The sequence below is a fragment of the Fusarium poae genome (assembly GCF_019609905.1).
Source record: "Fusarium poae strain DAOMC 252244 chromosome Unknown contig_9, whole genome shotgun sequence".
Taxonomy (NCBI): domain Eukaryota; kingdom Fungi; phylum Ascomycota; class Sordariomycetes; order Hypocreales; family Nectriaceae; genus Fusarium; species Fusarium poae.
Genome location: NW_025408666.1, coordinates 25703 through 47368, shown reverse-complemented (window position 1 = coordinate 47368; position 21666 = coordinate 25703). Strand labels below are relative to the sequence as shown.

General features: G+C 49.8%; 5 protein-coding genes across 5 annotated transcripts; 2 read left to right on the top strand and 3 right to left on the bottom strand.

Annotated features, from left to right (window-relative positions):
• Positions 1 to 184: 184 nt before the first annotated feature.
• On the top strand, positions 185 to 8211 carry FPOAC1_014129 (uncharacterized protein; the record flags this gene model as incomplete). Its single annotated transcript, XM_044858451.1, has 8 exons — positions 185 to 1637; positions 1709 to 1882; positions 3542 to 3577; positions 3707 to 3737; positions 4523 to 6018; positions 6137 to 6458; positions 6502 to 6760; positions 6808 to 8211. 8 exons carry the CDS (start codon positions 185 to 187, stop codon positions 8209 to 8211), a joined length of 5175 nt encoding a protein of 1724 aa, XP_044700567.1.
• A 6578-nt stretch (positions 8212 to 14789) lies between these two features.
• FPOAC1_014128 (uncharacterized protein) lies at positions 14790 to 15122 on the bottom strand (the record flags this gene model as incomplete). Its single annotated transcript, XM_044858450.1, has 1 exon — positions 14790 to 15122. The coding sequence occupies one exon, from the start codon at positions 15120 to 15122 to the stop codon at positions 14790 to 14792; it is 333 nt and encodes a 110-aa protein (XP_044700566.1).
• A 932-nt stretch (positions 15123 to 16054) lies between these two features.
• FPOAC1_014127 (uncharacterized protein) lies at positions 16055 to 16569 on the bottom strand (the record flags this gene model as incomplete). Its single annotated transcript, XM_044858449.1, has 3 exons — positions 16055 to 16082; positions 16137 to 16332; positions 16380 to 16569. The coding sequence occupies 3 exons, from the start codon at positions 16567 to 16569 to the stop codon at positions 16055 to 16057; spliced, it is 414 nt and encodes a 137-aa protein (XP_044700565.1).
• Positions 16570 to 18835: 2266 nt separating this feature from the next.
• FPOAC1_014126 (uncharacterized protein) lies at positions 18836 to 19338 on the top strand (the record flags this gene model as incomplete). The annotated part of the gene is made up of 3 exons (XM_044858448.1): positions 18836 to 19075; positions 19123 to 19269; positions 19333 to 19338. The coding sequence occupies 3 exons, from the start codon at positions 18836 to 18838 to the stop codon at positions 19336 to 19338; spliced, it is 393 nt and encodes a 130-aa protein (XP_044700564.1).
• A 370-nt stretch (positions 19339 to 19708) lies between these two features.
• Positions 19709 to 20920, bottom strand: FPOAC1_014125 (uncharacterized protein; the record flags this gene model as incomplete). Its single annotated transcript, XM_044858447.1, has 6 exons — positions 19709 to 19893; positions 20101 to 20277; positions 20331 to 20379; positions 20541 to 20755; positions 20811 to 20851; positions 20907 to 20920. The coding sequence occupies 6 exons, from the start codon at positions 20918 to 20920 to the stop codon at positions 19709 to 19711; spliced, it is 681 nt and encodes a 226-aa protein (XP_044700563.1).
• Positions 20921 to 21666: the final 746 nt, after the last annotated feature.

Sequence of the window (21666 nt, the reverse complement as noted above, 5' to 3'; positions counted from 1 at the left end):
CCAGGGACTATGATGAGTGTGACGCCGAGCTGAAGCACACCATCCGCAATTCTTACATCTCGCTCATCTGCCAGACTGTCGGAAGCAGGCCATTCCGGTCTGCCATCTTGAGCTTCTGTGCTATGCTCAGCCGGACGAAGGCTCTGACGCGCCGGGTGGATAACGGGCAGCACAAGCGGTGCACATGGCGCGAACCAGGGAACTTCAACAGCAATCTATCGGCACTCACCTGGACTGCCCAGCTCATCCTGTTCGACTTCGTGTGCTTCCAGAAGCAGGACGACGGCCGGCTGCCAAAGAAGATGGAATCATCGCGGCCGCCCGTAGGCTGCATAACGACCCAGAGCTACAGTTGCGTCGCCCTGGTCAGCGGGATGCCATGCTGGCGACCATGGGTCCACGTGCACCTGAGCAGGTCATCGTCGTTCTTGCAACGGGTTCGGGGAAGACATTGGTATTCATGGTCGGAGCCACACTGGCGGGAGCTGAAACAACCATCCTGATCCTTCCCACTGTAGCCTTACGTGGTAATATGCTCGGGCGTCTTGATAAAGTCGCGCTAAAGCACCATATCTGGCGCCCAGGCTCGAAGAAATCAGCCCCCATCGTTGTTGTATCGGCCGAGGCAGCTTGTACAGAGGCGTTCCTAGAGTATGCCAATCGACTGTCTGGTAGACAGTGTCTAGATCGGATCGTGATCGATGAATGCCATCTCACGATCACAGCAAGCTGTTACCGACGAAGTATGTCGCAGCTAGCATGGCACGTACGGCAGATTCGTACACAGACTGTCTGGCTGACAGCGACACTACCACCAATCTATCAAGAGCTTTTCTTCGAGCACAATAAGCTCGTGCGGCCGCATATCGTCAGAGAGTCAACAAATCGTCCTAACATCCGATACATCGTCCAGCAAGAACGTGGGCTAGGCAATCTATGTGAGCAGGCAGCTTGTCTTGCACAGTCTTGCTGGACCCGGACAGACCTGTTCAAGAGCGAGCGGGACCGGGTCATTATATACTGCCCGACGAAGGATCTCGTGGCAGAGCTTGCTGACATGCTCGGCTGTCCGTCCTACACAGCCGAGTCCGGCACAGAAGAAGAGAAGATGGCGATCATAGAGCGATGGCTAACGGCAGCCGATTCGCCCATCATCGTGGCGACGTCAGCGCTGGGTCCTGGGTTTGACTACCCTCATATTCGATTGGTCATTCACGTCGATGCCCCGAGCCTTCTGACGGATTTCTCTCAGGAGTCAGGTAGAGCGGGTCGGGATGGCGAAGTAGCCGAGTCGATCGTTTTACTTAGTGCAGCCTGGCAGCCGCAGTTAGGTCGACCTGTAGCAGCAGACAAAGAGGCCATGCAACTGTATCTTTTGCAGGAATACTGCTCGCGCGGGGTCTTGAGCCAATTCCTTGATAGCAAACCTGACTGGCGGTGGTGCATGGAGGGCGATGAGCTCTGTAGCGTTTGTCCCGAGCATCACGTGCAATGCCGACCGCCTACCCTAGAGTTCCATCTACCACGGCCCCTACGTGATGAGACTGAAGCCGGACAGGACGGGGACAACGGCAGCGGTGACGTTGCCGTTAGTGATGATCTTTACTGGACCTGCCGAGGTGCTCCATCAGGACCAAGTACGTGATGAAGAATTGAGCCGAAAGAGATCTTGAGACAATGAAAGGCTGCTGTCTCTATTGCCGCGTAGAAGGAAAATCGTTTGAGCATACCGTAACAGCTTGTGCTCGACGTTTTGATTGGATTCGAGCTAAGCAAAAGCACTTCGAGACTGCCAGAGCAAGAAGAAGGAATGGATGGACCGGCACGCTGTGTGCTGGAAGTGTTACCAGCCGCAAGAGATCTGCCGAGCTGCGGATCCAGAGTACGAAGGGGACAACTCATGCCAATACCCAGATATGGTAATGCCTCTATGCTTTGGCGCATTTAGTCGGCCAGGCCGTACTAAATGGTTCTTAAAGCATTTCAACAAGTCATTTAAGACATGCCAGGAATACATGTTGTGGCTTGGTAAAGGTGCCTCTCTAGGCGGTAGTCGATGTGTAAATGCCAACTGTGTAGCTGCTCTTTTACTGGGAGAGTTTGAGTAGGGAGAAGGGAAGGAGAAGTATTGCTGTTATTTATAGTATAACTAAACGTAATAATAATTGATTAAATACAATTATACTTTATATCTTAGCTAAGCAGAGAATAAATAGTAAATAACTAGCATAATATAGTTAAGTGAATAGTATAAATAAAGAAGCTAAGGTTTTATAAGAATCTTTTTTAATTTTTTAAGTAGTCTTACTATATAAGTATCTTACCCTAGAGTCTTACTATAGAAATATATAGCCTTGGTGTGACGGGTGAAGGTTCCCAAGGGATAAACTAGTCCGTACTGGTTTATGTTGGCAGAGTCGTAGGGCGTTGTCACTGAGCGTTGCGAAGTGTCACGTCTCTTAATAGTGAATAGAGCGGGTCAGGCGTATTCAGGTAAAGAAGTTTTGTTGATAGCTGGTAGGCCATCGTACTATCTAGTGCTAAGCGAATGTATATATACATGAGGGCTCACTGAGGTGGGAGTGAGCCTTAGGGGAAGGCTCACGATGCAGGAGTGAGCTTTGGCAAAAGGCTCACTACATGTTGGGTGAGCTACAGGGTAGTTGGTGTGGAGGGCTCACGATGTGTCGGGTGAGCCTATGGATGATTGGTGAAAAAGGTGGAGTACACGTGACGCTGGGACAGGGATCGTGACAGGTAAAGGAGCAATCATTCTCCAAGTTTACACCTGCAGCCAAGGTTCAAATCCACGACAACTACACTAGCACTTCTGGTGTAATTAGGATCACTTAATTTATCTATCAGACTATAGGCACTGGTACGTCTACTGAGGTCATACAGTAATAGAAGATCATCTCAAAAGGTCTATTTCGCCTCATGACCTAGCCTACGGCAACCCTACTGTTTACCCCGTGCGGTCCAACTTTGACCATATCAGAGTGGGTACGGGCGATAGCGGACATATGCTCCGGGCTGTCCTCCCATGAGCGGCAGTGCGTAGTAGAAGGTTTAGTGACAAGGCATTCGCTTGGACCATTCATAATAGAACTAGGGTTACCGGATGCATCAAGTAGCTATCATTCGATCATTCCTCAGTTCCAATCATCTAGTAAGGCGCCCAATGCCAGGCTAATGGATATAGATTATTCGCGGCTTCAAGGTTCGGCGAACAAGGACTGCAGATCGTAAAATCGGAATATACCAGTACCCCCGAGCCGCCAATTGATGTTCAATTATGAGCACTTGGACCGGAAGGTCCAAAAAAAAACATGCTCCCTGTAAGTCTAGGGTGGGGCAACCTGGGTACATGGCTCTACCTCATAAGCAGATGTTCTGTCAGAATTTGGCCGCCTTATGGGTGCGTAAGCAATTTCTGGCTTAACGAATGAAGTACTTAGAAGTACCGCTGCTGCCTGCGAATGTGGGGAATGGAGCCAGGTCGACAGTGCGAGTCATAAGTACTGTCGCTAACATTAATCAGGTAAATACATCGAGGCGCGCTTTTCATATCAGACAAGTGTGTACACAGTGTGGATATTTACTCAAGAACGAGATATGGGGCTTCGTTTATAAACGAGAGTTATTGTTGGAGAGGAAGGTGCAAGTGCTCAATATTGTAGAAATCTGAGTTAACGTTAACTTCTAGCACGGCTTTGGCAAACTGCCTTGAGACGCACGTGAGTGGTGGCTGACCAGGGCAAGCTGCCCCACGCGCGTGATCTGACAGCCGGCTGTGCACATATCAACTCCAAGCCGTGCCAGCCTGCTCTCGCCTGCTTTGCATTGCTTTTCCACTTCCAACGCGGCAGAGCCCTGCGATTGAGCTAGGCGCAGCTGCACATCCCATCGTTCGGCAATCCTATTGGACTCGCAGGCTGCGCCTTGCTACAAGGGTCCTTCTCAGCTGCTGAGGCCTCACCGCACGCAAATCTCACAAACGGTGGCAGTGCGTGCATGGGTCTGACAGCGACACCATCCACGGATGCCTAACGCGCGCTTAGCCGTCTCCCCGAATCGGCCAAAACAAATTATGCTGTGACGATCGCCTTTCACTCGACGCTATTCAGTTCAGTCATTCCGCGACCTCTACCCCTTACTCGGACACTCTCGGAGGAGAGTCGCGCCTGTGAATCATAACCAGATGGACATCTCGCCGAGATGAATGGGAGACGACCTTGGCACGAAGGCCATGCTACGGCAAGCTCCTCTCACCCTCCGAAGCGACGCAAGACCGCACATGACGACCCAGAAGATGGGGTTTACGACTCGCGAAACGGGTCGCCCGCCTCGAACAACCAGTATACAATCGCTTGGATCTGTGCGCTGCCCATAGAGATGGCCGCAGCTCGCGCCATGCTAGATGACATCCACGAAGACCTGCCCAGACACACAAACGACACGAATACCTACACGCTCGGCGGCATACAGGGCCACAACATCGTCATTGCGTGTTTGCCGATAGGCCAGTACGGAACGAACAACGCGGTGAGGCGCGTGTTGACCCACCTCATCCGTACCTTCCCATCGATCCGCCTTGGTTTGATGGTGGGAATCGGAGGCGGGTGCCGGGCAAGGTCGACATGCGTTTGGGCGACGTCGTTGTCGGGACGAGGGTGGTGCAGTACGATCTAGGGAAGACTATCGGAGACGGACAGATCCAACGCACTGCGATCCCGAAGAGCCCGCATCACCTGCTTGGCACGGCCGTGTCGTCCCTACAAGCAAGGCATGAACGAGACAGCAGCCGAATCCTACTCATATTAGAGGAAAAGTTCGACGAAGACTCCCCGTACCGCCGCCCGACTACAGCGGACCGCCTCTTCTCCTCGACGTATGAGCATACCTCGCCATCACCTAGTTGCGATGGATGCGACCGTTCGAAGCTGGTACCACGAAACAGGCGGAGCACGGATAACCCGGTGATTCACTATGGAACGATCGCTTCAGGGAACCAAGTCATGAGGAACGGCATCCAACGAGACAACATCGCTCGACAGCTGGACGCCATCTGTTTTGAGATGGAGGCTGCCGGTCTGATGGATATCCTCCCTTGCCTACCGATTCGGGGAATCTGCGACTACTCGGACTCTCACAAGAACAAGGAATGGAGATATGCCGCGGCTGCCGCGGCTGCATACACAAGGGAACTAGTGGCGGTGCTACCCGTCGTCGACGTTCCCAACCCTTATAAACTAAGTTCAGTGCAAGATGATGGGGACAAGCAATGCATGAAAGACTTGCGCGAGACTGACCCTCGCGACGACAAGACACGCATCCAAGATACAAAGGGCGGCCTGCTCAGGGACTCTTACCGCTGGATCCTCGATAACGACGACTTCCAGCAATGGCGTGATAATCCGCAGAGCCAGTTGCTCTGGATCAAAGGTGACCCCGGTAAGGGCAAGACGATGCTGCTATGTGGTATCATCGACGAGCTGGAGAAGGAACCCGGCAATCGCCTGTCTTATTTCTTCTGCCAGGCCACCGAGGCACGACTGAGTAATGCGACGGCCGTGCTGCGCGGTCTGATCTACCTTCTAGTCGTCCAACAGCCGTCGCTCATCTCGCATGTTCGGAAGAAACACGACCATGCGGGCAAGCAGCTTTTCGAGGACGGGAATGCCTGGGAAGCCTTATCCAAGATCCTCACGGCCATGCTTAATGACCCGGGCGTGGATGGTGCGATCCTGATTGTTGATGCCCTCGATGAATGCAAGACAAATCGCCATCAGCTTCTCGACTTCATCACTAAACCTTCCCGCGTCAAGTGGATCGTCTCTAGCCGTAACTGGCCGGACATTGAGGAGAAACTGGACAATTTGGAGCAGAAAGTCAGGCTGCGCCTTGAGTTGAACAAGGACTCAATCTCCAAAGCTGTCAATAACTACATCGGATACAAGGTGAACCGACTGGCAGGTCTTAAGAAATACGACAAGGAAACAGGAGACGCTGTTCAACGTCACTTGGTTGGCAATGCCGATGGCACCTTTCTTTGGGTCGCTTTGGTCTGTCAAGAGCTAGCAGATCCCAAGGTCCGAAAACGCCATACGCTCGACACATTGAAGTCATTCCCCAGGTCTTGATCCTCTCTATAAGCGAATGGTGGAACATATGAGCGATTCGAAAGATGCAGATCGTTGCAAAGAGATCCTCGCTCTTGCTTCGGTCGTATACCGACCCATCACCCTAGACGAGTTAAAGGCTCTTGCCCAGTCGCTCGAAGATCTCGACCAGGATGAGTTGGAAGAAATCATCGATTCCTGTGGTTCTTTTCTGACTCTTCGAAACGGCGTCATCTACTTTGTGCATCAATCAGCCAAAGATTTCCTGCTCAAGAACGCGTCAAAACAAATCCTACCTTCTGGCATTGCGCACCAGCACTATGCCCTCTTCTCGAGGTCGCTAGGTCCTGTCGGAAACTCTTCGACGAAACATCTACAGTCTCAACACGCCAGGATTCTCCATTGATCAGGTCTCACCGACTAATCCCGACCCATTATCCCCAATTCGATATTCATGCGTCTACTGGGTTGACCATCTTCACGACTCAGATGTCGCAGAAGTCAACGACATTCTACGGGATAACGGCAACGTCCATGTATTCATCCAGAAGAAGTACTTGTATTGGCTGGAATGTCTTGGTCTGCTACGAAGCATATCGGAGGGAACCAAGGCGGTACACAAGCTCGAGGCTTTAGTGGTAAGCTGCTCTAGATGTATATTGGAAGCCGTCTAACAAGGTTATAGAAAATCGCGGGAGCGCAGAAACTGACAGAACTACTTCGAGATGCGCGCCGATTCATTCTTTCTCATGCTCGCGCCATCGAGATTGCTCCATTGCAGGCTTATGCGTTCGCACTCGTGTTCAGTCCTGAACACAGTCTCACCAGAGAGCTCTTTAAGAAGGAGGAGCCGGATTGGATGGTATTGAAGCCAAGAATGGAGGCAGATTGGAACGCTTACGAGAAGACGCTTGAGGGCCATGGCGATTCGGTGACGTCGGTGGTGTTCTCGGCAGATGGCCAGCGTCTTGCATCTGGCTCAGATGATAAGACAGTCAAGATCTGGGACGCGGCCACGGGCGTATGCGAGCAGACCCTCGAGGGCCATGGCGATTGGGTGAGGTCGGTGGTGTTCTCGGCAGATGGCCAGCGTCTTGCATCTGGCTCAGGTGATAACACAGTCAAGATCTGGGACGCGGCCACGGGCGCATGCGAGCAGACTCTCGAGGGCCATGGCTGGTCCGTGACGTCGGTGGTGTTCTCGGCAGATGGCCAGCGTCTTGCATCTGGCTCAGGTGATAACACAGTCAAGATCTGGGACGCGGCCACGGGCGCATGCGAGCACTCGGAGGGCCATGGCGATTGGGTGAGGTCGGTGGTGTTCTCGGCAGATGGCCAGCGTCTTGCATCTGGCTCAGGTGATAACACAGTCAAGATCTGGGACGCGGCCACGGGCACATGTGAGCAGACGCTCGAGGGCCATGGCTATTGGGTGAGGTCGGTGGTGTTCTCGGCAGATGGCCAGCGTCTTGCATCTGGCTCAGGTGATAACACAGTCAAGATCTGGGACGCGGCCACGGGCGTATGCGAGCAGACGCTCGAGGGCCATGGCGATTCGGTGATGTCGGTGGTGTTCTCGGCAGATGGCCAGCGTCTTGCATCTGGCTCAGGTGATAACACAGTCAAGATCTGGGACGCGGCCACGGGCGCATGCGAGCAGACTCTCGAGGGCCATGGCGATTGGGTGAGCTCGGTGGTGTTCTCAGCAGATGGCCAGCGTCTTGCATCTGGCTCAGATGATAACACAGTCAAGATCTGGGACGCAGCCACGGGCGCGTGCCTGCAGACGCTTAGCGTTAGCAGAGTGTTATATCACCTTTCATTTGATCCAAGGACAAATTCTCTCCTCTATACCGACATTGGACTCCTAAACCTATATCACCCGGCTCTACCGCCTGCCGTTGATGATAGGTCGACTGAAATAACCTTACGGGGTGTTCGCCATTCTGGTTGGGGCATAAGCACCAGCGGTGCATGGATTGTTCAAGATGGAAAGGAGATGCTTTGGCTACCTCCGGACTATCGAGGGTGGAAACCGCTGTTGCTGGATCAACTGTCGCTATCGGCTGTCGATCAGGTCGTGTGCTAGTGATGAAGTTCTCTTAAAGCGGGGGCAGGCATAATTATCTTCTTGGTTCCAAGCAGCCCTTTCCCAGTTCCTAGTAACGACCTACGAAATTGATTCTGTTTGACTTGGAAGGGGCGCACGTATCACTTTGGTAACAAGCTGCATGATATATGCATACTTGCTACAAAAGCCCAAAACGTGGTCTTGATTGCTAACAAACCGCGTTAAGTCCTTACCATCCACAACCCCTCTTTCGGCACCACCCCTCTTTCGCCAGGCAAAATAAAAAGCTCCACCAAAACTCACCAACTTCACTTACATAAAAGTCAGCCTAAATGGATAGCTACTCAAAAGAAATTACCTCTATTGATCATAAAGATGATTGGATGTTATGATTCTGACCTTATAAGGCTGTGCGGGGTGCGCGATCTATGCGTGCTGTGCTATGGAAATGTCGTTAGTTTAATCACTAAATTCCTCACTACTCTTTGCCTTGTTTTTTGGTCTTTATCTTTGACAACGACATAAAAATTCCTAGGTCACGACTTCGATGGAAATACACAGAGGACGACATGGTAGAGGCCATATTAGATGTCACTGACAATGGCTTTTCACCTCCTCAAGCCGCTCATAGACGGGGAGTGCCCCGAAGGACTCTAATCGACAGACTTCACGGCCGCGGGGCCGTGAAAAGCAGATACACCCTCATCGACGGCTGTCCAGGAGACAAGAGGATAGACTGGCTTTCTGGATTCTCCGTCAGGAGTCCTTGGCTATGCTCCGTCCCATAGTCAAATCCGCGCTTGCGTCATGGGCCTGCTAAGACAGCAGGGCGAACATCTCGACTTAGGACGCAACTGGGTGAATAAATTTATCAATCGCCGTGCAGACCTAAAGATCAAGATGGGTAGACGCCAAGAAGCCAAGAGGTTCGACTCTTTCACACCTAAAGCGGTTCATTGGTACTTTGATATCCGGGATGGCCAGTATGGCTGGATCAAGCCTGAAAACACCGTCAACGTTGATAAAGGCGGTATTATGACTGGTTTCGGCAAGCATTCACCTCTATTCCTTGTCAATTCTTGAATTTTGGCCGACTAACCCTCTGGGTTCAGGTCTAGATAGCCTGGTCGTTGGAAGCGCGGACCCGAAGCGCAAGGCCTTTCTCAAAGGACCACAAACTCGAAATTGGACTTCATTCATCGAAGCTGTCACTTCTGACGGTCGCGCTTTAGTTCCTGGCATAATCTTCAAGGAAAAGAACTGCAGAAACAATGGTTTCTTGAGGAGTTCAAGCAGATAGCAGACTGGTATTACATAACATCGCCCAACGGGTGGACTGATGACCACATAGGCATTGAATGGCTTGAAAGAGTCTATCTGCCCCAGACAACACCTGCTGACGAGTCAGACGCGAGACTGATCATTTTAGATGGTCATGGAAGCCATGCAACTGTATGTTCTTCATTTTCCCCACCTCAAGATCAGTGCTGAGTGATAGAAGGATGAATGGATGGCCACATGCTTTCTGAACAACGTTTATTGCTGCTATCTACCAGCACACTGCTCTCATGGACTCCAGCCACTGGACAATGGAGTATTCAACGCGTTGAAGGCTGCATATCGACGAGAGTTGGAAAGGTTCGCCTCGTTGACTGATTCCGCTCCGATGGACAAGGTCAATTTCATCAGGGCCTACGCCAAGGCTCGCCGAGTTGGAATGACTAAGAAGAACATACTGTCTGGCTGGAGGGTCACTGGAAACTGGCCAATTTCACGTGCGAAAGCGTTACGGCACCCTAGGTACTATTCACAGACGATTTGGATCAAATCGGCCACCAAAATGGGGTTGCGGGTAGTAAAATTTGGTCCAAATCGCTTTGGTCGAAGCCGAGTAGCTGATTGGCTGAAAATAACCCCAACCCCACACTTGGGGTTAGCTAGCGTCAGCTTGGGGTTAGCGTAACGCATAAGAAAGGGGACTTCAGTCAATAAAGGAAAACAACAAGACTGCTTCTCTCTTTACTTTCTATCACCAAGACGAAAGAGGTGACATAAAGCAGCAATGGAGGATATCATACAGCTCAATCAGGAGTATCAGATACTTATCTGCCGGCTCTGTCAAGCAGCTATCCGTCCCGGCGCCGGCATTGAGTCACACTTCCGATATGTTCATCAAATGAAGGGCCAAGTGCTCAAGGACATCAAAGACTACTACGGCACGCTTGAGGTAGCTGACCCGATGCTTACTGCAACACCCGAAGATAACAGTCAGGCAATTGAACATCTTGCTATCTCAGAGGGTACAGCTGTCGCGCATGCCGATATCGCACTAAAGCACGAGATAATGTTGTCCGTCATTGGCGAGAGGCAGGGCATGGAGCAGCAGAGGAGCGATGGACTAACGTGCGGCTACAGACGTGGATGGGAGGGAGAAATCACGCGCGCTACTGGATCGTTCGAGACGACAGCGACAGCAACGGCCCGTCCGATACAGCTAATGCAGCTGATGCTACAAGTCGGAGTGCTATGGATGAGCTCATTGCTGCAAGTCAGGCTCGATTAGAAGAGGAAGATGCCGTACGACTACGGAAGGGTGACTTGAAGGAAGATATGGACCGTGACTCGTCGTGGGTTAAAAGGCTAGGCTCATACCTGGGCATTTGAGTTAACTCATAACTCAAACTCACAAAACTCATATGAGTTGAGTCTGAGTTATCGCCGCTGACTCATGAGTTAACTCATGAAACTCACGCCGGCATCCCCACTATTTCAACCCTTGATTTAGTCTAACTAAGTTAAGTTAGCTTGTTGCAAATTTACTTTGTTGAAAAGCGGCCAATGGCTCATACTCATCCGTTCGGAAGCTTCAATACAAGTTCCGCAGCTACAATGGCGATGGCCAACAGACTTTCTCTCTCTTGAATTCATTACCTATACCATTAAGCCATCGCTATGGTATCGGAATCATCTTCTGTGCCCAGCACACCCTCTTCTAATCCCGACTTCATCGATGTTGAGAGATTTTTCACCAGAGAGAAGGCAAAGCCTCGCGCTTTATATGTTTGCTTGTACTGCAAGGCGAGCCCATGGAGGGATGGCTATAAGGGCAATGCGCGGCGTCACATAAGAAATCACCACCCGTATCTGATCGGGCTCTCCAGCCGGCAGAATCGATCCCAGCAATCTCTCGGCACGTATATCACCTCATCCACCACGCCATCCGCGGCAGCATTACGGAATGCCTTCAATCGGCAGGCCTATGTCGACGCTATCATCGGCCTTGTTACGCGTCGCAGGGTGGCCTTTTCGATGGTTGAGTGGGATGAGCTAAAGGACCTGGCCCTAGCATGCAATCCTGCTATCGAGGATAGCCTAATCACTTCCCGACGTACAGTAATGCGCTATATTTCAGCGAACTATGAGTTATACGCCGATCATTTGGCCCAATCCCTTCGGTCTGCCGTTTCGATGATTCACATCTCATCTGACCTTCTGGACATCGCCACATCGGCATGGTATGCTAGCAGTATGTGGACAATGGGTCGATAAGGACTACGGGCTCCGAAAGCCTTTCGGCGAAAGGCGCTCCTAGGGCTGCTAGAATGCCCAAAAGACCACTCAAAGTCTCAGGCCGGTCTGATTGCTGATGTCCTGAAGCGCTTTGGGATTCGACGCGTGGGATATCATACCGGAGATAATGCAACCTCCAACAATACTTGCCTAGAGGCCTTATCAGAAAAGCTTTTTAACGAGCGAGAAGTAAGTGAAAGGCTATGCGGTGACTTTTTCCTGTCCCAGCTAAGTTCCGCCTAGATTATCTTCGACCCTGTCCGCCGCCGTATCCGCTGTTTCGGCCATATTATTAACCTTTCCCTTCAAGCTTTCCTTCTCGCGCGCTCGAAAGAAGCTCTAAAAGCTGCTCTTCATGCCACCGGCGATGTCGCTGGTGCACAATCTGTCGAGACTTTCTCTGCTGCCCTCGGTGAGTGCGCCTCCTGCATCAGATATTCCGGTGGATCAAACACTGGAAGAGAACCATGGGAGACAGCAAAGAGACAGAAATGCTCGCAGAGTAGAATTTAGTGGGTGGGAAGGTATTGGTGCTCTCCGGAAGCTCCACCATCTTGCAGTCTGGCTTCGTAACTCCCCGATTCACAGCGATGACTGGCGCGAAGCTGTGAATCGCAGTCTCGGCATCGACAACACAACGCGATGGTCCTCATGGTATAAAACCATCAGTGTTGCCCTCGATAAGAAGGTACAGATCGTCCAGTTTATGGTAGACCATGACAAGGACATTGGCCTCACTAATCTTCTAACGGGCGCTGACTGGGATATACTATCGAAAACCCATGCTTTTCTCCAGCCTTTTACTGAGGCAACGCTGATAACAGAAGGCGATAAAGCGAGCATTTGCAGTACACTGCGGCTGATGGATGGTCTTCTCAGCCACTTCGAGAAAGCGAAGGTACCCGATGTCTACCTCGGTTCAAGATATGATAGTCGCTGATTTGTTAGATACACTACTCGACCCCGGAATTCCATGATAGTCGCATGCTTCATTCTATCGAAATGGGATGGTTTGTACTCAATAAATACTACACCATGTCTGAAGAGGCTCCCGTTTACGTCGCCGCTTCTTTCTTTCTCGGGATCCACGCTGTCGGAAAGCATACTTGGATAAGAACTGGAAGAGTGCATGTATCAATCCGGCGATTGCGGGTGTCCGACAGGTATGAGGAGGAATACAATATCAGCAACAGCGTCAATGATATAGATGGAGACATTGTAACTACTCCAGAAGATACTCCAGTCGCGCCAGGGAAGCCGCCTTCGCAGCTACAGCTTTTGCTGCAGGAGATGGAGGTCGAGACGGCTGTGTCAACAGACAGTGATAACCTAGAGGCATTTATCAATACTCCAGCTATCAAGATTGATTGCGAACCTCTAGAGTGGTGGTGTCGCACTGAACAACGACGGCAATTTCCACGCCTTAGCCGTATGGCCCATCGATATACTCTCGATAAACCCTCAATCAGCAGAGCCTGAAAGGACCTTCTCCGGCGCGCGTAGGACTGCGTCATGGGACCGGCTGTCGATAACGTGCGAGCGAATAGAAGAAGTTGAGTGTCTCGGCAATTGGATACGGAATGGGCATATTGTAGCGAGTCGGGACGGTGGACTAGGACTAGTGTGCGACCCGGACGGTGTTAATGGCAATGTAGATACAGAAATTAGTGATACAGAGTAGTGTGGTGATTTTTGACGGTTCACAATTTTACTCAATAAGTTCATTAGAGTACGTTCTCACGACTAACGATGCATCGAGGAAGTGGGCGGTGTCACATGACGAAATTATATGAGTTGACTCATGAGTCTGAGTTTAACTCATGAGTGAGTCATGATCAGATCGAAACTCATATGATTGAGTTAGGGGGTCGAAACTCATGAGTTAACTCAAATGCCCAGGTATGTATCTTACTATTGCACGCGATAGTATCGTCCGTCATCGGCGAGAGGCAGGGCACGATATAGCAGAGGAACCGTGGATTAAGGTGCGGCTACAGACGTGGATAGGAGGAAAGCATGCACGCTACTGGATCGTTCGAGATGACAGCGACAGTAATGGCCCGTCCGATATAGCTGATACAGCTGATACTACCAGTCGGAGTGCTATGGATGAGCTTATTGCTATAAGTCAGGCTCGATTGGAAGAGGAAGATGCCGTACGACTACGGAAGGGTGACTTGGAGGAAGAGATCGACCGTGACTCGCCGTGGGTCAAGAGGCTAGGTTGGGTACGACACTTTGGCTCCCGGAACTTGATCAACATTCACGATGCAGCCCAGTGGATACGGGCAAGGCCAGCAACAGGCAGTGTCAACTGGGAGGCAAGAAGACGAGGAAGCAGCCCGCGAGCGACTATTGCTTGGCCGGTTTGGACAGAGCTTTGATCGTGAGGTAGAACGTTGCTGCTGGCGGCTCTATAGCGTGCCGACCGAGACGTTACAGTGGCTTAACAGCATTTCATCAGTAACACCGAGCGGCGTGCCGTTTGGTTGCAAAGGCAAGGAAGAATCGATGAGCCAGTATACGTCTGTCGGTCACCGTTACTTAAGCTTCTGCTGGAAGGCATATCGCATTGGGCGGAAAGAAGCGTTTGAACGCTGGGCCGTTCGCTTTACGGATGAGCAGTGGAGCTTGTTGCGCGATGTTGCTGAAGAGCTCGAGAGGGACAGGGCTCCAAGCAGTCACGACAGCGGGTTCTTTAGCGGCAGAGAGAGACAAGCTAAGGATAAAGACGGAGACAAAGACAAAGACGAAGACGAAGACGAAGATGAAGACGAAGTCGAAGATGGAGATGAGGACGAATATCAGGATGACGATGATAGTGATGACGGCGAGCAGGGGGTGAAGGTTTGACTAGCCCGCTGCAGGATGCACTAGACCGAGCTGTCTTCCGATTTATCGTGGCTTCGATCAAAACTCACGTCGGTGGAAATGTATATACGAATTCGCTACTATGCTTCTGCGCGGCACTTGGTATTAAGCCACGCCCGATGGGCTATACGGAGCCGCACTTGTATACCGGTCTGCTAGCTGCTATGGTGTGGTGGGCCCGGCTGTTCTTGTTTAAGTTCCATCTTGATTTCGTCTAGAGCCTGCATCGTGCTTTCCGCTGCGATCTTTGCTTCCGTTCTCTCCATCCGGAGCGCGTCGTGTACGGTGCTGACATCTGGGATGTTGTTGATCTTGTTAACAAGGGACAGTGCGCCCATAGCCATAGTCCTGGCCAGATCATAGGGAACAGGTTGGTCTTTCGCGCGTTCGATGTACAGGAGGGTGTCCTTGAGGTATTTACCGAGTTGCATGGCATGCTTGCGGAATTCGGCGGGCCATGCCCCTTCTTGGGGCAAAGAGGTCGCCATGACAGTCTAAAAACGCACTGAGCGATGCGCTAGACTCCAGGCTATTCAATCAACCCGTCGAAGAAGCGTTTGAGCACGGTTTGTGGCTGTTGTTTTAAAAATTCGTTCTCGCTGTTGTGAAAAGTTTTTCTCAAGGAGCAACGTTTAGGATCTATCTAGTCGGTGAACTAAAGTCTCAGCGATAACGTATCGCCACGTGATCTAATCCACTTGTAGCTCTAGGGTAGGCAGGTCCGGTCTTGGTCTGTGACAGGGTGAACCCTCAACATCCAACAGATACTTCTATGGATCTGACTATGCTTAACTTGACCCTCCTTCGAGCATTCTCGCGACATTCCAGTGGACCAAGTCTCGTGTGGCAGTTGCATCCTCAAGGCTATCGTGACCTTTCCCTTTCTGTATAATTCTCTGCAATCGCTTCTCAGCCAGTTTCTTCAGTGAAAGCCCGGTTGTTTCATCAGAATTGTTCCTCTCGACGATAAGCGTATCGATAATTCGAGGATGGATCCATCGCAATGAAGAGAGATCTGAATTTGCACCATGTCCGATGACAATCGTTTCTGCACTCACGTATTTCCATATCAAAGCTCGGGCATTTTTCCAGCCTAATATGCACCTCTTTTCCTTTCGTGCTTCGTATAACAGCTTCCACGTTACTCCCGACCACTTGGTGTTCAAATGGCTCATCAGGACATCAGGCCAAACGAGTTTATCGATCAAAACATGATTAGAAAAGTAGTCGATAAGTGTTAGTCGTATCAACTCGCAATCGCCGGATGCCGCTGTACCCATTTCACAGTCGATCACGACAGCTTTGCGAGTGATCCTTGTCGTTGACGATGGCGTTTCGGAGTACTGCCAACGAGTGGATATCTCTTTGAGGGTACGTTCTTCGGGCTGATGTTTCTCTTCTTGCTTGCAAGGAGGTCCCATCAAATGCTCGCCACAACAAGTCCATCTCTGTCATTATTATCAGCGAACTACATCTAGACTAGAAAGGGTGAGAATTATAACCTTATTGACTTTTTTCCATCATGGAACCTACAGCGCATCACCGGTGCCCGTGTTTCTTCCAACTGCAATCTTTCCAGTCCAAGGGAATCGATCTCGTCCGGGACATTACTTGCAAATAGGGATGGAGGATCCGAATTCGTAGGATCTTGCTTGGGAAGTGGCTTTGATCGAGGTGGTCTCTGTTTCTTGGAAAGTACTGGATGGGTCAGGTCGCGGTTCATGAGAGTGGATAAAATCACCTACATGAGTTGCACCGGGCACAACGTCTCTTCTTCTCAAGGTCGGCATCTGACAAAAGAGCTGTAATGTAGCCTTTGGACGATAAACATTCGGACGAATGAACCAACTCCGAAAGACAGTCCATGTAGGATCGTTGCTCTAACATGCGCTTGTTCAAAGGCATGACTGTATTTGACACAACGGATGAGTCCATATCTGTTGAGGACGGGAAATCGGTAGCGTCGTATCTTGTTGTACGTGTTGAAGGGATCGTATGAAGAAAGCAGCTGATAGACTGCGACTCTATGCGCAGTAAGGTCAATACAAGTTGAGGCTATTAGAATTAATTGTCCTTAGGTGTCAGGTTTCGTGATAGAAGAGCTGCTGGGAGTCCACACAAGGCCTGCGTGGGAATTATCTAGAATGCACTCTGGTCTACGTAACGGCCAATTGCCTAACACACTAGGTGGGCCTCCCGCATTGGGGGGCGCGAGCCTGCCCAATCATAGTGAGACATGTTGGCAGTACCTAACTAGCATGAGAAAGTGAGTGAGGGGTAACTGACTAGACTAACTCACCGCCACCCCGTACACCCCCGACCCCGCACACTCGTGAGAGCATCACATCAATAACATATAGATAGCTTCAAATAATTCTACAATTATATGTATTAATTCAATTGAGTTAAAATTTTACATACTGCTTAGAAAACATCTATTCTCACTAAGGGATTTTCCTCAGCTTATTCTTTAGCCTTTTCCTTGGCTTTTTGCTCTAATCTGTGCAGTGTATTCTTCTCTGCTTGATCTCGCGCCGTGATGATCTGGTTAATTGAAGGAAAGCTGAATTTGGGTTGAATTCAACTGCGACTCGGCCAGTAGGCTCTTTTGCCGCCGCTGAAGCTTTCAAAACAGCTTTTCCTCTTCAAGGCGTTGAATTTGACTGTTTTTGTTGTCAATTGATTTCATTGCCTTCTTCATGATACAATTGAAGTCCCGGATCGATACAATTCCGTCACTTTGAGCAGCTTCCTGTTGTTTTCGAATATCGGCACTTCCTTGAGGCGTACTCCAGGCTAGATCATCTGTTACTCGCGGCTTTCTCGGCGTTGTAGGACCTTCAAAGGTCTTGCGTTTCCTCTCCCTGGGCTTTAACGCCTCTATCGCCTTCCTCAAGCAGATTGGGAATACCCCAGACTTCGAGAAACCACTCATTATGTTCCTACGGCTCATAGCTTTTCGAAAGCCCTTTCATATGCTTCTAGGAAGAGTTGTTGTTGGTGTGGTGACGTTGCTTCGTAGCTAGCCCAAGCGCGGGTCAACTGGTGATAGTACGTTTTCAACGGCCCAAATACCGCAACATCAAGCGGCTGAGTAATGTGTGATGAATGTGAGGGTAACCAAGATAGCCAAATACGGTGCATCCAAGCCTTCTTCATCAATTCGGGTGTGATATGTGATTTGTGCCGGTCTAATACTAATAGTCTCCATTGAGAGGGATCTGACGGCGTAGTCTCAGGGATAAATGTATCCATGAACCACCGGATGAAGATATCTGAGTTGGACCAACCCGAGGGACTTGCGGCGTACTTCCAACTGGGAAAACGCGTGGAAACCACTGTCCTTGGAGGTTTTTTTTCCACTAAATACGACACAGGGAGTAAGCCGGATACCTCCTGCTGGTATACACTCGATAATTGAAGCCCAAGTTGAATTGTCTGACTTGATAACTTCAGATCTTGCTGTCATAGATGTCCCGGCTACTATGCCGGCCCGGGTCTCTCCAAGCTGAACGCCGTTCTCATCGACGTTATATGTATTCTCTCGTTTGACGTTTTTCTCGTTAATGACCCATTGAAGACCGGTAAAGTAGTCAGAAAGTGACTTTCTTGTGACGGCACGTTTCCTTGATGACTCAAAGACCTTTCGTAGGCTTTTTCTATGGCCTGATATCGTATGAAGAACCGGTCTACCCAGTTTTTGCCGATATATCGTATCTACCCGTTGACCTCTGACAATTGCTCTGCAAAGAGGCGTATCTCAGTCCTTGTTAAAGGCTGAAAAGCCTTCTCTCGTTCGACAATATATGTCACAAGGTCTCCCTCTTGCTCTGGCGTTAACGACAGTTCTCTCTGATGTGATGTGTTGATGTCGTAGGAGCCGCCGGCGCAACGATCCTTCAATGTCGAGAGTTTTCATGCTGTGTTTTTCGCGCCGGAAGCGCGCAAACCTATATTTTCGGCATCATTGACCGCCAGAAACATCCTGTATTCATAATCTGACTCTTGCAAATTCATTTCCGTTAAAATGAAAAATACGGATTTAATTTGATAATTACAGAGTAATATCAAAGTGTAGACTTCAATAACGAGTGGATGTTGTGAGGTGTGCGGGGTCGGGGGTGTACGGGGTGGCGGTGAGTTAGTCTACCTAATTCACTCTATCGATATGTGCTGGTTCATACTCGATAAGTATTACACTATGACCGAGGATATCCCCGTATATGCTGCGGTTCTCCTTCTCGATCCTTCTAAACGCAAGAGCTATATTGAAGAATGTTGGCCCGAGGAATGGCACGAGGGCGCGTTTGCCGCCGCCCGTTGTCTCTGGAAAGAAGAATACAATCACGACGTCGAGATACATCTCTCAGAGCAGTCTTTGGCTGTGCCTACATTATTAAAGCGAAAGAAGGATACGATGCTCTCAAAGATGCGCTTAGAGGTGCGAAATACCTATTATAAATCCATCCTAATACATTTCCAATGCAGCAGAGATGGCCGGATTCCGATGAAAGTCCTCCCATCTTGGCTTATGTGATGCTTCCTGACAATGGTTTAAAGACACAAGCTACAACCAGATTACGCGTGTCCTATATCTTTCTACCTTGTATCAAGAGGACTGCCCATGATATCTTTGTAAACAGAAATATTCTCCAATATTGCAAGACGATTCTTTTGGACTGCTGAGGCCTTTTAAAGGCATAGTTGAGAAGTAAGTGTTCCGTTAGATAGAAAGTTAAAAAGGTCTTGTGTGAGAATTGGAGTATGATGCTTCTGTGTGACGTTAGATAGGAAGTTCAAAATCGACGGTGTAATGTCAAGTTGAATGTGACTTTAGGTCGCTTGACATCCCGTATTCGGTTTCTATTTAACGACCAGTAAAAAGCCAGTTGCACGGGCCTTCAAGGTTTGGTATGTATGGTTGTATATTAAGATTATGCTATGTGTTGAAAAGCTATGAGAAAGGTACGTTGATGAATTGCCCAATACAGGGAAACGCATGCAAATTGGTCACTAGGACACGGCATAAAGCTATTCGCAGCATGCATCAGGACGCTCAGTGCCTAATACGAAACTAGACATGGCGGTGACGGAACTTTGCGCTGGAAGGCTTCGCCTTTGCAGCCTTGGGGTGATGAGTAAAGGCCGCTGCGCCGCCAAAAGGACCAGCAGTAGCACTGTTTCGCACCCTTGCAATGCACACACCAGAAACACCGGCCACAGTTCCAGAGCATGCTTTACCGGCAGGCACTTTGACAACTACCGGAAAGTCAGTCGAGCTTCCGGTAGAGAAGCCCAATACGCCGACAATATTCTGTACAACGGAGGCAGACTCGAACGCTGATGGATCAGTCCTCCCGAGGTAAAGTCAATATCTACCAGCAGGGGCCAGCACCGTCTTCATTAACCTAAGAGAATAATTGTCAATACAAACAATGAACTAGAGTCTTGTTGCTTTTTTCTTACGAACCTGATGATAGATCAACTTGAGAGTTCCATCAGATGCAGTAGTCGGTAAACCAGACTTCGCACCAGCGCCAGCACACTTCTGGACGCTATCTTCGATATATCCACGAGGAGATGGAACTCCCTTCGCGGTTTGGAAGAAATCATCTAGAAGACCATTGACCCCGTGCTCAGCCTCTACAATCTATTAGTATATAAGTTACAATACCAGCTCTTTCAAGCCAACCTACCTAGAGCCAAGCCACCCACTGGGGAGCTCTTCGACTCCGTCTTGTACGCCTGGAATAAGTTAGTACCAAGAATCTTTAGCAAGAAGATGTAAATAAAGACCTACCATTTATAACTGCGCCGGCATTCCCGGTTACGAAAGATACGGCCTCTCTCGTGGCTATAAAACTTTAGTTGCTGAAAGCTATCTGTCCCTTGTGGTTGCACTATACCTTCTTCTCCTCCTCCAAGGATGCTATCAGCAAGGGATCGACTCGAGAGACCTTGCATGAACGTTTGATGACGCGAGCAGGATCGACCGGACCTTTGCTAGTTCGACCAAGTGCGGAGGCTTTACTGCTACCAAGCTCCGGGTCACGGATCACGCTGGTATCTACCTGTCCGCCAGAGGCAGCAGAGGTAACTGATCGAGGAGTACCGTCAAGAACTGTTAATCATCAGCTTCAGGCATAACGTCATGTGATCAATAGGAATGTTCTAACCAGTGAGTCCAGGCATAACCACACCATTGGCGCCTATGACTCTGGTAATTGTTCCATGCTTGCGCGAGCTGACTCCAGGCCAGGGCAGAAACGAACAAAGTGGCCAGCATTTTGAAAACAGTATCGACTGATGAAGAGACAAGTAACGAGTGATTGAGAAATGAGATGATAGAGAGAATATGACCAGGTAATCAACGGAGGTTATATATACATTATTTGTATGGATATTGCAATAGACAAACAACCCATCTTCATAGAGATATCTAAGATATTGAGCTAAACATAGATGTCCTGAGAAACCGTGTTTCAGAAAATGGCGTAATGACTAAAATATTTCATAGCTATACTATATTAGGAAGGCCTCTTAAATTGAGAGTCCGGATTGTCAGGTTCAGCTGAATTGTTCAGCCGTGTTTCGAAACAAAGATCAAGGACAAGGAGACCGGGGTAAGCAGGTCCTAAAAAGAGAAGGTGGACAGAGTGTCTGGTTGGATAAGGTGCTGTGACTTGCAAGCTGCCTGGGCAATAAAGTTCAGGTGTGGGTGTGACAGGAACATGTCAGAGCGTTAACAGCACGGGCCCTCGGCAATATGGATAGAAACATCATCATAGCGCTGTCACATGTAACGCTAAAATATCAGGGCTTTCCCGTTGTTGTTACATCAAAGGCTTGCAAGCAGGAACTTTTCTGACTTGTTAGGCTACGTCTTGCGCTCCAGTCACCCGCCTAAGCGACTATTCAGAGTATCGCACTTAGCGTGCTCAGTGTGGTTAACAAACTGACTGACCGGAGACCGGCCCCTTCGGTCTGTCGGTCTGGGTTGTCAAGGCTCCCGGTCGGTCTAGGTCTGATTAC